Here is a 12787-nt window from a genome sequence, read left to right on the forward strand (position 1 = left end):
CTTGTATGTGAATCAAGAGGGAAAACACATTTTTTGTTTGTTCTATCACTTCAGGCGGTATCTGTTGTGCACCCTCGGCACAGAGAACAGGGTCTTTATTCCACGTACTTCCTGGTTCCCAAGAAGACGGGGGAATTCAGACCCATTCTAGATCTCCGCAGCCTGAATTGCCTGCAAAAAATTCCATATGTTAACTATAAAACAGTTATTGGACCTAGTGCAGCCGGGCGATTGGTTCACAACCATCGACCTGAAGGACGCTTACTTTCATGTCGAAATTGCTCCAGAGCACAGAAAGTATTTGTGTTTTGCCTTCCAGGGGGTGGCCTACGAGTACAACAGACTGCCGTTCGGCTACTCCCTATCCCCACACGTTCAGCAAATGTGTGGCCACAGCGCTGCAGCCGCTTCACGGCCATGGCATGAGGGTTTTCTTATATCTGGACGACCTCATAGTCATGGCCAGATCCAGGGAATGGGCAATGTTTCATTTTTTTTTTCAGGACAGTCCGCCCTTGGGGGTGGACGCGTTTGCACACGAGCCATGGCCAAGGAAGCTGCTCTACGCCTTTCCACCACTGCGCCTCATTCTCCCTCTCCTGGAGAGAGTGAGACGAGAGCTTCTGTCAGTCATCCTAGTAGCGCCGGATCGTCGTGGAGCACCGTGGTACGCAGAGTTGACACAGATGATGGTGGGCCAGCCCTCAGTTCTGGGGGGCGATGTCTCAGGAAGCAGGTGCAATCGGGGCGTTACCCACTCTGGGCCAACCTCTCCAGGCTTGGCTCCTGAGAAGGACAGGCTGAGACGGGGGGGATTTTCTGACTAGGTTATCCAGACTATCCAGGCAGCAAGAGCAGGATCCACCACAGCCTGTTACAGGCCAAAGTGGTTGGGTTTCCAGCAATGGTGTGAGGAGCGGAGTCTAGAGCCCCTATCTTGTACGTTGGGCTCTATTCTGTCCTACTTACAGATACTGGTGGACAGGGGGCTGGCTCATTCCACAGTTAAAGTGTATGCAGCAGCCATCTCGTCCTGCCATGAGGGATTTGGCGGCAGGTCAGCCTTCAGTCAGCCGCTTATGTCGCGGTTTTTGCAGGGGGTCAGCAGGCAGCGCCCAGTAGTGCACGCCTCCGCCCCGCAGTGGGACCTGCCGTTGGTGCTCGAGGCTCTGGTCTCAGAACCATTTGAGCCTCTGGAGCTCTCCTTCCTAAAAGCACTGTCATGGAAGACAGCGTTGCTGCTTGCCTTGACTTCAGCCAAGAGAGTGTCCGAGTTAACCGCTCTGTCGGTGCACCCAAGTTGCTTGTTAATCCGGGGTGACCGTAGCGGGGCGACACTGAGGCCGACACTCAGACCGACAGTCAGACCGAACCCCTCCTTTATTCCCAAGAGCCTAAGGAGTGCGTTCAGGTCAAGAGCTATTCAGTTAGGTGGCTTTAATCTTCCACCCCATATTGGGGCCAGGGAGGCTAAATTGCACCTCCTCTGCCCGGTGCGTGTGCTAGCATGTTATGTGGAGCGCACAGCTGCCGTTAGGCGCACTGAACAGCTGTTTGTGTGCTTTGGGGGTGGTGTGGCCGATAAAGCTCTGCCCAAGAAACGCCTGGCAGGATGGCTCTGCGAGTGCATTTCACGTGCCTACGGACAGGCGGGGAGAGCCTTCCCCCCTGGGGTCCGTGCACACTCTACACGGGGTATGGCTGTGTCAACAGCCTTATTCAACGGCGTGAGTGTGGAGGACATACACGGCGGCGTCTTGGTCCACGCCAGGCCCCTTCATAAGGTTTTATCTCTTGGACATGTCTGACTCCTTCTCGTTGTCTGTGCTTGCTGGGGCAACACAGGACTGGTGAGGGGGGGAGGGGCTGTGGGTCAGTAGGTATCTGACCCCCCCCCCCACCCCTGGACATAATGCGCTTATGTTTTCCCATGATCCTTAGGGACCCGGGGAACATGGTGCGCAGTAAGCCCCAGGCGAGGCTGGAAGAGCCTTCCTCACAATTTGTTTCATGCACACTCTTCACGGGGTAAGCGTGTCTGAGTGTGCTCTACCAGCCAAATGAACTGCGGCCCGTCTTCTCCACGGTCACAACCGGAGGAGAAGGAGTGGCGGTGCAGTGGCTGTTAACCAAAAGCCAGTCATGGGCAGTGTGAGGGGCCGATGTTGTTGGACGACAGCGCGTTTATGCATCTGGGCTCCGCCCACTGTACCCATAGAGTCCAGTAGAGGGCGGAGCCTGTGAGAGATATAACGAGGGGTTACGTATTGTAACCCTTGTTATATAAGCACAGGCGGAGCCCTCTACTCGGGGCACTGTCTGTCCTATGCCGCTCGCTGAAGAGGGTGTAGGATGACGGTCAGGAGGCGAGGCCTCCTTTTATACGGGGTGCTTGCGCACGCATTCAGGTAGGCCCGCCCCGGGTGTAGTGAGGTGTGGGGGGGGGGGCAGGTTTTTGCCGCGCTGTAATGTTTACCTCTCATCCATTCTGTGGATTGATCTCAAGTTTTCAAAGTGTCCCCCCCCCCCCCACCCCCAGAGCCTGCAGTGGTAGAGCTCCTTCTGCAGGGAGAAATCAGAACACACTTCATTAGTCTTTTTGTCTACTTTTTTGTTGCTGTGTTTTTTCTTTAGATATGTATTTCTGATATTGAGTTTTAATGAACGATAACAGTTTTTTAGATGTGAGTTGATTGAAGTAGTTCCAGTAGACTCGCAGACATGACTACTGCATTGCTGGATAAAGAGGCCCCTTTATGCTGGTTGGAGTTTTCCCTTTCGTGTAGTGGGTTATATAGGTTTTTGTGCATGTCAATGGTCTGCAGAGGCTAAAATGTGCTAAAAAGTGTTATCTCTCCAGGGGGAGAGATACTCCCTCTGGAGAGATATTTCTTACTATGAACAAATCTATCAAAACCAACAATGTGTTGTCTATCAATACTTTCTGACATCCCTACCTCGTAAATCTGTATTTCCTGTCTTAATAAATCTGTATTTCCTGTCTCTGCAGATATGAGGGAGCCGGTGTTTGAGTTCATCCGCCCCTGGTGTACCACCCCCCCCGGCAGCCGCGGTTGCGGTCGAATAATCCAAAAATCAGCTCCTAAATTCTAACCCTATCGTCTATTCCTTGACCTCTGAGTGAAACGTCACGGGGTTAAGGGATAGTGGATAGGAGAATTCAAAAGGACTTAGGAGAAGAGACTGCGGTACTTTAGAGAATCCGACTGCACTTTCACTATCCGACGTGTTTATGATGCGCCAGCGGACGTCATAAATGTGCGTCTGCTGCTGTGGGAAAACTATGGAAACTACAGTTTTCTATACAGCGGACTACAACATGGATGTTTAATAAGAACGAGGGACTACTGTAAACTCATCTAGAGACTCTGCACCGTGAATCCGTGTATCTACCGTCTAATTGTTTTTCTTTATTAAACACCTAAACGGAAGAGCGTCAACGTTTTTGCTTTTTACTTTACTAAATGGTCTAATGGTCATTGGAGCGAGGGGCGGGGTGAAACTTACTTTTTGATTAATCCTCTGATAATATATCATAATAATTCAAGTAAGGTAAAAAGCAAAAAGCAAAAACGCCTCTCAGACGCTCTTCCGTTTACGTGTTTAATAAAGAAAAACAATTGGACGGTAGATAAACGGATTGTCACCCTCTCCCTCCGGTCCACATTAATACAAATGATCCCAATAAGTATTATTGTATGAAAAGATCTTAAAATAAATACAAATGTATTTATTATAAACGTTAGTCATTAAAGGTAGGGTATGTAATTTTGGAGAAACCAGCTCGAGATCGCTAAAATTTGAAAATACACAGCCGGAGAAAATCTGCCACTTCCTTACAGAGCCCCTCCTCCAACACACACGAACGCACACATGACCAATGAGGGCACGAGATAAGTTTGTGCACAGATGGAAGGCTGACAGGCAGGTAGGCCATCCAATCATTTTAGCCAGGCCGGCTAAAATGATTGGTCGTGCTTTTTACAGTACTACGGCTTCCACAGATGATATTTTTTTATGGATTTTTTGTCAAAGCACTTAAGATATTCATTGCTATCGGGATGTTAAGAGCATTCCATGGAATATAACAAAAAGTGTATCTCGAGCCGGTTTCTCAAACTTACCTACCCCACCTTTAACATCTATCACTGTGTATATCACCATTCAAACATCTTTTTAAAAGTTGAACAAACCCCACACAGCTCAGTAAAGACTGTGAAATGTTGACTTTATTTGATCATTTCAGTAAAAACTAACGTTCATATTTCTCTTTTTGATTATAATACTGATGAACGTTCAAAACAAAGCACTTTGGCAACTTACCACATACGTTTTAAAATGCTTCATAAGCACCGTAACTTTCATGATATCATTTCTCGTTCATAATCGGTTGTTTCCGTGAACGGCCGACTGTTGTGTGACGGCAAATGCTGCGGCTGCAAGGCATTGTGGGGCAGCATTTTCTCCTCTCCTTTCGTCAAGGGAGGTCCAGTGGTTCCTAAGCTAAAGGAGGTTATAAAGGAAGTTTGAAACCTCCTTTCCTTTCATCTAGAGAATTGGAACGACACTTATCATGGCTGCCACTGAGGGACTTCCGGGTCATTTCACTCCGTTAGGAAGGTTCCTAAGATAAATGGACTATTCGACTTCAGCCCTGGACAGGTACAGGAACGGGAAGGAACACACCTATGGGATTTACTAGTTATGAGACTCTAGAAAAACCCTCAAAATGTCCTCGCAAATATGTCGTCATGTTTGGCGAATTTACGTTATCAATAAAGCAATTTTCAGTCGTGCAGATTGAAGTTTTTTTGTCACAAGGTTATTTTTTCCACTTATTGGATCTGTTTCTTTCAAAATAATAAACTTTAAATGTATTAAACTTTAAATGTTTTTGATGCTACCTGAACAGGAACGGGAAGGAGCACACCTACGGGATTTACTAGTTATGAGACTCTAACCCTCAAAATGTCCTCGCAAATATGTCGTCATGTTTGGCAAATGTATGTTATAAATAAAGCATTTTTCAGTCGTGCAGATTTCATTTTGCGGAGGTTATTTTGACCACTTATTGGATCCGTTTCTTTGTAGGAAACAGGCAGGATATGGCCATTTAACATTTTTGAGATTCATCTCTGGAAAATGCAAACAAGAATATTTCTGACCTAAGAACTATTTAAAACATTTTTTAAATGCAAAACTTTCTCAAAAGAAACTTTAAAATAATTTTAATAAGAAATCTTTTTTTTTTTTTTTAAAGAAACTTGAAATAAGAATCTTAAACTCAAATAAAAAACTGTTTTTCAAATGCTACCTGGACTGTCCGGACAGTTACAGGAACGGGAAGAAGCACAGCTACGGGATTTTATGAGTCTTCAGAAAACATTCAAAATGTCCTAGCTAATGTCTCGTCATTTTGGCTAATTTAAAGCGTTTAACGGTGCTGATTTCAGTTGTCAGCAGGATATGGTTATTTTAGAAATGTGTGTTTCTATCTGGCAAATACAGATTGAAAATAAATGCAGAAAAGAAACTGAACATTTATATTTTGAGTGACAGGTTTAGAAGATTGTGAAACCCTGAATTGGGTATACGTATACCAAGTTTATATTCTTGACTTTTCTTATTAATCTCCATTTGTATTATAGACCACCTTTTTATAGTCCAGCACATGGAAGTGCATATGGACTTCAGACTAACCTGCAATAAAGGCTGCATTTGGAAGGATGGCAAGGTTTTCTAATGAACATTTCTCAATATTGCACGTTTAATCTTCTCCCTTTTACTGACATGACCAATGTATGCCAATCCTATGTAGTATGAGAGTTTTTGTAAAGACTTTTCTAGTCCAGATGAGCTTTTATTGGACTATTAAGGGAAGATGTATGCATGATAAGAGCCAAGCATTGCAATACAAACCATAGGCGGAGTTTGACATTTTCGCTTGGGGGGGAAAACCTTTTTTACTGACGTCAGTACACAGTCCCAACTACTGCGTGGGGTGCTACGGATACAGTAGCAATCAAGCTAGCGCTCACCGCACTGAGTATGACTTTTCCACATACGAACACAACTCGTCCCGTCATGCACGCCTTGTGCCCGCCGTACACTACATAACTGTAAAACTTATCATAACTGTGCACATCTAATACTTATTTGATAACTACTATATCCCTTGGTTACTTGAACACGCTACAATATTATTAACCAGTGTCCTACCTTATTAAAATATTGATATACGAAATATTTGTATTGGAACAGTTTGACGTAGTAATGCTGTAACATATTTCAGCCACTAGGTGGGGCAATGCCCCCCCTGCCCCCCTGCAAAATCTGCCTATGATACAAACATTGGATTGACACGCTGTTATTTAAGAAATGTATACAAGTTTTATTATATTGCTGCCAAGATAACATCTCAGATATCAAGGTCTCCAAGGCACTCAAAATAGACAAGATGAATCTATGCAGTATTTAATATCTCCTCGCTCATCATCCTGTTGAACCTTTCCTTTTCCTCGTCCCGTTCAACTTTTCCTCGTCGCTCATCGTTCCTTTCAACAACTGCTCATTGCTCATCGTCTCGTTGAACTTTTCCTCGTCGCTCATCGTCTCGTTGAACTTTTCCTCGTCGCTCATCGTCTCGTTCAACAACTGCTCGTCGCTCATCGTCTCGTTGAACTTTTCCTCGTCGCTCATCGTCTCGTTGAACTTTTCCTCGTCGCTCATCGTCTCGTTGAACTTTTCCTCGCCGCTCATCGTCCCGTTTAACTTTTCCTCGCCGCTCATCGTCCCGTTTAACTTTTCCTCGTCGCTCATCGTCTCGTTTAACTTTTCCTCGCCGCTCATCGTCCCGTTTAACTTTTCCTCGTCGCTCATCGTCTCGTTTAACTTTTCCTCGTCGCTCATCGTCCCGTTTAACTTTTCCTCGTCGCTCATCGTCTCGTTTAACTTTTCCTCGCCGCTCATCGTCCCGTTGAACTTTTCCTCGCCGCTCATCGTCCCGTTGAACTTTTCCTCGCCGCTCATCGTCCCGTTGAACTTTTCCTCGCCGCTCATCGTCCCGTTTAACTTTTCCTCGCCGCTCATCGTCTCGTTCAACAACTGCTCGTCTACTTCATGGGTATCCAGGAGTACTGAAAAAACATTTGAGACGTCAAGACAATAAATGATGTTCTCTAGACTGAAATCACAGCATGAATTCTGTAATAGTTCCTCAAGGGCTTGGTTACTTAATAAATCCTGTATTTTTAAAAAATGAGCGATGTTGGCAGTGAATTCAACAACCAAACATTGATGCATTCACTTATAAAAGACATGCAAGTGGTTTGTTTTAGCTCTGATACACACACGATTAGCTTGACATTGCTGTGTTTCAAATTAATCATACATTTCACAGATTTCAGATCTGTTACACCACTTTTATGCGACACATACCGTTGTCTTTTTGGCCTTTAGAGCTCACCTTTGTGCTCATGCTGGACACCCCCCGTCGTGCCGATGTTCTGCTGGACGCCCCCCGTCGTGCCGTTGTCCATGGGGACCAGGTTCTGCTGGACACCCCCAGTCGTTGCTTCGCCCCAAATGACAAACCGGTTCTGGACGTCCCCAGTCGTGGAGTCTACCCCAATGACGACCCATTTTTGGACGTCCCCCTCCTTGGCCACTCCCCTAATGACGACCCGGTTCTGGACAGCCTCTGCTGTGGCGGTTTCGCTAATGACGATCAGGTTCTGGACGCCCCCCGTCTTGGCTTTGTCCTTAATGATGACTAAGTTCTGGACGCCCCCCGCCGTGGCGTTTCCCCTAATGACGACCCGGTTCTGGACGTCCTCAGTTGTGGAGTCGCCTCCTATGATGACCCATTTTAGGTCACGCCCCGCAGTGGAATTTCCCCTAATGACGACCCGGTTCTGGACGCCCCCCGCCGTGCCGTTGTCCCTCGTTACAACCTGGTTCTGGACATTTGTTGTCTCGTTGACGCTTTGGGGCTTTTGTTCAGAATTCTGGTGACCAGACGCCTCAGCTTCCACGTCATTGGTTTCCAGTTGTACTGAAAGAAAGAAGGATTGATTAACGAATTAAGAACCAAAATAAATCACGTGATGTTATACGTCGACTGAAATCACAGCATGAATTGTTCTGTAGTTTTCTTTTAATTCTTGCTTTTTTAATGTGGCATTTGTTGGATTGAGGACCGTTTTTAAGATCAATTCTCAAAGTTCTTCAATTTGGCACGACATTTCTCAAACGCATGGCATCAACATGCACAATATATCATGGGATGGCCATCAAATACACACATCTGCCCAATTTCAAGTTTTTAAAACCAGTAGTATCACCCCATAGTGTTCCTCAAGGGCTGAGTTGGTATAAAATATACAGATATCATAATGCATTAAACCCTTTTATACACGGTTTAAATATCTTGAGTTCATCTTATATTTCCCAGCTTTCAGATCCACCACTTTAATGCGGCACATACTGTTGACCTTTTAGCCTTTAGGGCTCACCTTCTCTAGCATCTTGGTCTAACATGGACTCCATGGACTGGAAAAGTGCAAAGGCTTTCTTTAAGGAGATCTCATTGGGAGACAGATCTGTAGGACACATTATAATGAAAGGTTTAGTGTCAGACAGAGAGAAGAAACACTTCATACAATCAAATGTTTTCAACTCTCAGTCTCCTCTGCAGCTTCTATTCACCAGCTGGAAAACCAGAGACTGTGGACAGGAAACATTCTGTTCAATCAAACATTATTCCTTCATCTTCAATACAATTATCAAACAGGTAAATACCTCTGGCCAGACAAACAGTCAGCACACAGAGGAGCATCCAAACAGCTGCCATCTCTGCAGTTTTCCAAGAGAGTGTTGCCTGAGCAGCAGCCAGCTTTAATTAAAGGAGGGAAACCTCCAGCAGCTGCTGCTGATCAGCACTGATTGTCTCTCTGCACAGAGGAACACACCATTTATCTGAGTCAACTCTGAGAATGAGGAGTTTTTCATGGAGCTTGTTGTGCATTTATGATTAGTAGAGACCATCATTTTAAATTCACATTATGTTCAAATCAGTAAAAGAATATTGCATTTGAGAGGGTATAGCAACTACAACAAATAACAAGCCCAGAATAAATCTGTATTTCCCGTCTTAATAAATCTGCATTTCCTGTCTTAATAAATCTACATTTTTCGTCTTAATAAATCTGTATTTCCTGTCTTAATAAATCTGTACTTTTCGTCTTAATAAATCTGTATTTCCTGTCTTAATAAATCTGTATTTCCTGTCTTAATAAATCTGCATTTCCTGTCTTAATACATCTGTATTTCCTGTCTTAATAAATCTGCATTTCCTGTCTTAATAAATCTGCATTTCCTGTCTTAATAAATCTGCATTTCCCGTCTTAATAAATCTGCATTTCCCGTCTTAATAAATCTGCATTTCCTGTCTTAATAAATCTGCATTTCCCGTCTTAATAAATCTGCATTTCCCGTCTTAATAAATCTGCATTTCCCGTCTTAATAAATCTGCATTTCCCGTCTTAATAAATCTGCATTTCCCGTCTTAATAAATCTGCATTTCCCTTCCTTTCTGTGGCTCTTTTCACAAATCCCATTGGTTTCTATTGAAGATTTAAATCTTAAAAAACATCTCAAAAGTATTGTTGAAGGCGTTCAAAGGGCTTTCCTTATGGACAAGGTTGGTCCAGTGAGTGCTGTTAAGACTGTAACATCATACATATTAGTCTGGACAGTATGGCTTAGAAGTGGAGGCTTTCCCACCATTTATAGGGCAAATGTGAAACAGGAAGTAGAGCAGGGATCAACAGGATGTGGAGAGGAAGCAGATATCTGCTGACACATCACATGTCTCCTTGGCTGACGCCCCACTGTCAGCCTCCTGCAGTCACTTCATGCTGTAGCTTCTCCACCGCCAGCCCTGCATACAGGACTGCCTCCTCCTGCTTCCATTTGATTCATGCGGTAAAATATAAAAACAAATATCTGTAATGATCACATTTCAAATGAATGGTATGAGTGCAACAGGTGGTGTGTTGTCTTTGTAAGTGTCAGCTCAGAACTCATGGATGTAAAGATGGCTGCTAAAGAGAAGGATGTTTGCTGATTTGACAGCAGGCTGACAGTGGTCCAGCCCTAACCCAAGCCAGCGTCACTTATGGATGTGTTCAGTACATGCTCTGTTGCACCTGTCACAGCAATGTCACAGTGTCTTGTGTACGGCTGTGCGTCAGTCCAGCAAGGTGACAAGTTAAACCTAACAATAAACTGGAGTGAAACACTGATGCAGTAGCAGCCAGTGTGCTCTGCTTTGTACTGGGGGGAGACATCAGAAAAAGGGATGCCGACAGGCTGAACAAGCTTGTGAAGAAGGCTAGCTCCAGAGGTGGTAGAACCGTAGAAGTACTCAGATCTAGAACTTGAGTAAAAGTAGAAGTACCAGAGTGTAGGAATAAAAAAAAAAAGTCCTGCATTCAAAATGTTACTCTAGTAAAAGTATAAAAGTATTAGCATCAAAATATAGTTAAAGTAGCGACAGTAAAAGTAGTGATTGTGCAGATTGGTCCATTTCAGAATAATATATATGATATGTTTTATAATAATAATAATAATAATAATAATAAATTCTATTTATATAGCGCTTTTCTAAACCCAAAGACGCTTTACATTTGGGAAAGGGTAGACAGACAAGGACAGGCAACAAAACAACAACAAAACAAAAACAAAACAGAGAAAACAAAAAAACAAAAAAACAAACAGAAAGCAGTCAGGAGGAAGTGGGGGGTGGGGGTGGGCTTATGGGTATACAGATTTGAAGAGATGGGTTTTGAGGCGAGACTGGAACAGGGTGAGGGACTCGGACTCACGGAGGTCTTGGGGGAGGGAGTTCCAGAGCTTCGGGGCTGCCACAGAGAATGCTCTGTCCCCAAAGCTCCGGAGTTTGGCCTTGGGGATGGAAAGCAAACCGGCTGAGGTGGATCTGAGGGACCGGGGTGGTTGGTAGAGGATGAGGAGGTCAGTGAGGTAGGGGGGGGCCAGGTGGTGGAGGGCTTTGTAGGTGAGTACCAGGAGTTTGTATTGGATGCGGTGTGAAACGGGGAGCCAGTGAAGTTCTTTGAGGACCGGGGTGATATGATGCCATGATTTGGTGTGGGTGAGGAGTCTGGCGGCTGCGTTCTGGACACGCTGAAGTCTATTGAGGGATGTAGTGCTGATGCCGTAGAGGAGTGCGTTGCAATAGTCCAGGCGGGAGGAGATGAAGGCGTGAATGAGTCGCTCAGCTGCAGGGCGGGTGAGAGAGGGACGGAGTTTGGCGATATTGCGGAGGTGGAAAAATGAGGTTTTAACAACTTGGCGGATGTGGGGCTCGAGGGAGAGGGTGGGGTCAAATATCACGCCAAGGTTGCGTGCCTGGGTGGAGGGGGAAACAGGGGTGCCATCGATGGTGAGTGTCAGGTTGGGGGTTTTGCTGAGGGTGGATTTGGAGCCGATGAGGAGGAGTTCAGTTTTATTGCTGTTGAGTTTGAGGAAGTTGTGTGCCATCCAGGATTTTATAGCAGTCAGACAGGATTCGATGTGGGTGAGGGGGGGGTTGTGGGGGGATTTGGTGCTGAGGTAAATCTGTGTGTCATCAGCGTAGCAGTGAAAGTCCAGGTTGTAGTGGTGTAGAATCTGACCAAGGGGGAGGATGTAGATGATGAAGAGGAGGGGGCAGAGTACTGAACCTTGGGGAACACCTTGGGTGACTGAAGCTGTGGCAGAGGAGTGGTTGTTGAGGGAGATGAAGTGGGATCTGTCGGAGAGGTAGGACTGGAGCCACCTGAGTGCAGTACCTTCGATACCGATGTCCTGGAGTCGGGTGAGCAGGATGTTGTGGCTCACGGTGTCGAAGGCTGCACTCAGGTCGAGGAGGATGAGGATGTTGAGTGAACCGGTGTCAGCAGAGGTGAGGAGGTCGTTGAGGACTTTGGTGAGTGCCGTTTCTGTGCTGTGATGGGGACGAAAACCAGACTGAAGGGGTTCAAAAAGGTGATTTGTTTGGAGATGGCGGTGGAGTTGTTTGGAGATGATACGTTCTATTGTTTTTGAGAGAAAGGGGAGGTTGGAGATGGGGCGGTAATTACTGAGGGAGGAGGGATCCAGACCGGGTTTCTTGAGGATGGGAGTGACAGCAGCAGTTTTGAAGGCAGAGGGAACGGTTCCTTGGGACAGGGAGGAGTTGAAAAGGTTGACAAGGTAAGGGCAGAGGACGGAATCAATAATGATTGATCATGAAAGTGTTCTCAAAGCTGGTAAAGGTGCAGCTAGTTTGAATGACTTTGTATACTGCAGGGTAGCTTGTGAATTTACTCCAGGTGGAACTAAAGTCTGATTTAACACTTGATTATATTTCACATCATTCATCCACATCTGTAAAGTAACCAAAGGTATTACATACATGTAGTGGAGTCAAAGTACACCATTTACCTCTGAACTGTAGTGGAGTAGAAGTACAAAGTAGTATAAAATGGAAATACTCAAGTAAAGTAAAATGATCCAAAATGGTACTTATGAGTACATGTACTTAGTTACTTCCCACCTCTGGCTAGCTCTGTTGTTGGAGTAAAACTGGACAATCTGGAGGAGGTGGCTGAGGGGAGGACGAGGAGGAGGCTGGACTGTCTCCCTTAACAACCTGTAATGTATGTACATATGGGATGCACACTTAGATGTATTTAACATATTCATAATTATTCATATTTGTATA

At 45.2% G+C, this 12787-nt stretch overlaps 1 protein-coding gene across 2 annotated transcripts; it reads right to left on the reverse strand.

Moving 5' to 3' along the window:
• Positions 1–6388: 6388 nt before the first annotated feature.
• LOC117477699 (Duffy receptor beta form-like) lies at positions 6389–8894 on the reverse strand. 2 transcript variants are annotated; one of them, XM_034124416.1, is made up of 5 exons: positions 8821–8894; positions 8535–8621; positions 7487–8074; positions 7099–7157; positions 6389–6948 (listed from the first exon to the last, which is right to left on the reverse strand). In XM_034124416.1, exons 1-5 carry the CDS (start codon positions 8870–8872, stop codon positions 6514–6516), a joined length of 1221 nt encoding a protein of 406 aa, XP_033980307.1. In that variant the 5' UTR covers positions 8873–8894; the 3' UTR covers positions 6389–6513. The 2 variants fall into 2 exon arrangements, with proteins under 2 accessions (XP_033980307.1, XP_033980306.1); XM_034124415.1 differs by having other exon boundaries at positions 6389–7157.
• Between the last annotated feature and the right edge of the window lie 3893 nt (positions 8895–12787).

The sequence above is a fragment of the Trematomus bernacchii genome, unplaced genomic scaffold (assembly GCF_902827165.1).
Source record: "Trematomus bernacchii unplaced genomic scaffold, fTreBer1.1, whole genome shotgun sequence".
Classification (NCBI taxonomy): domain Eukaryota; kingdom Metazoa; phylum Chordata; class Actinopteri; order Perciformes; family Nototheniidae; genus Trematomus; species Trematomus bernacchii.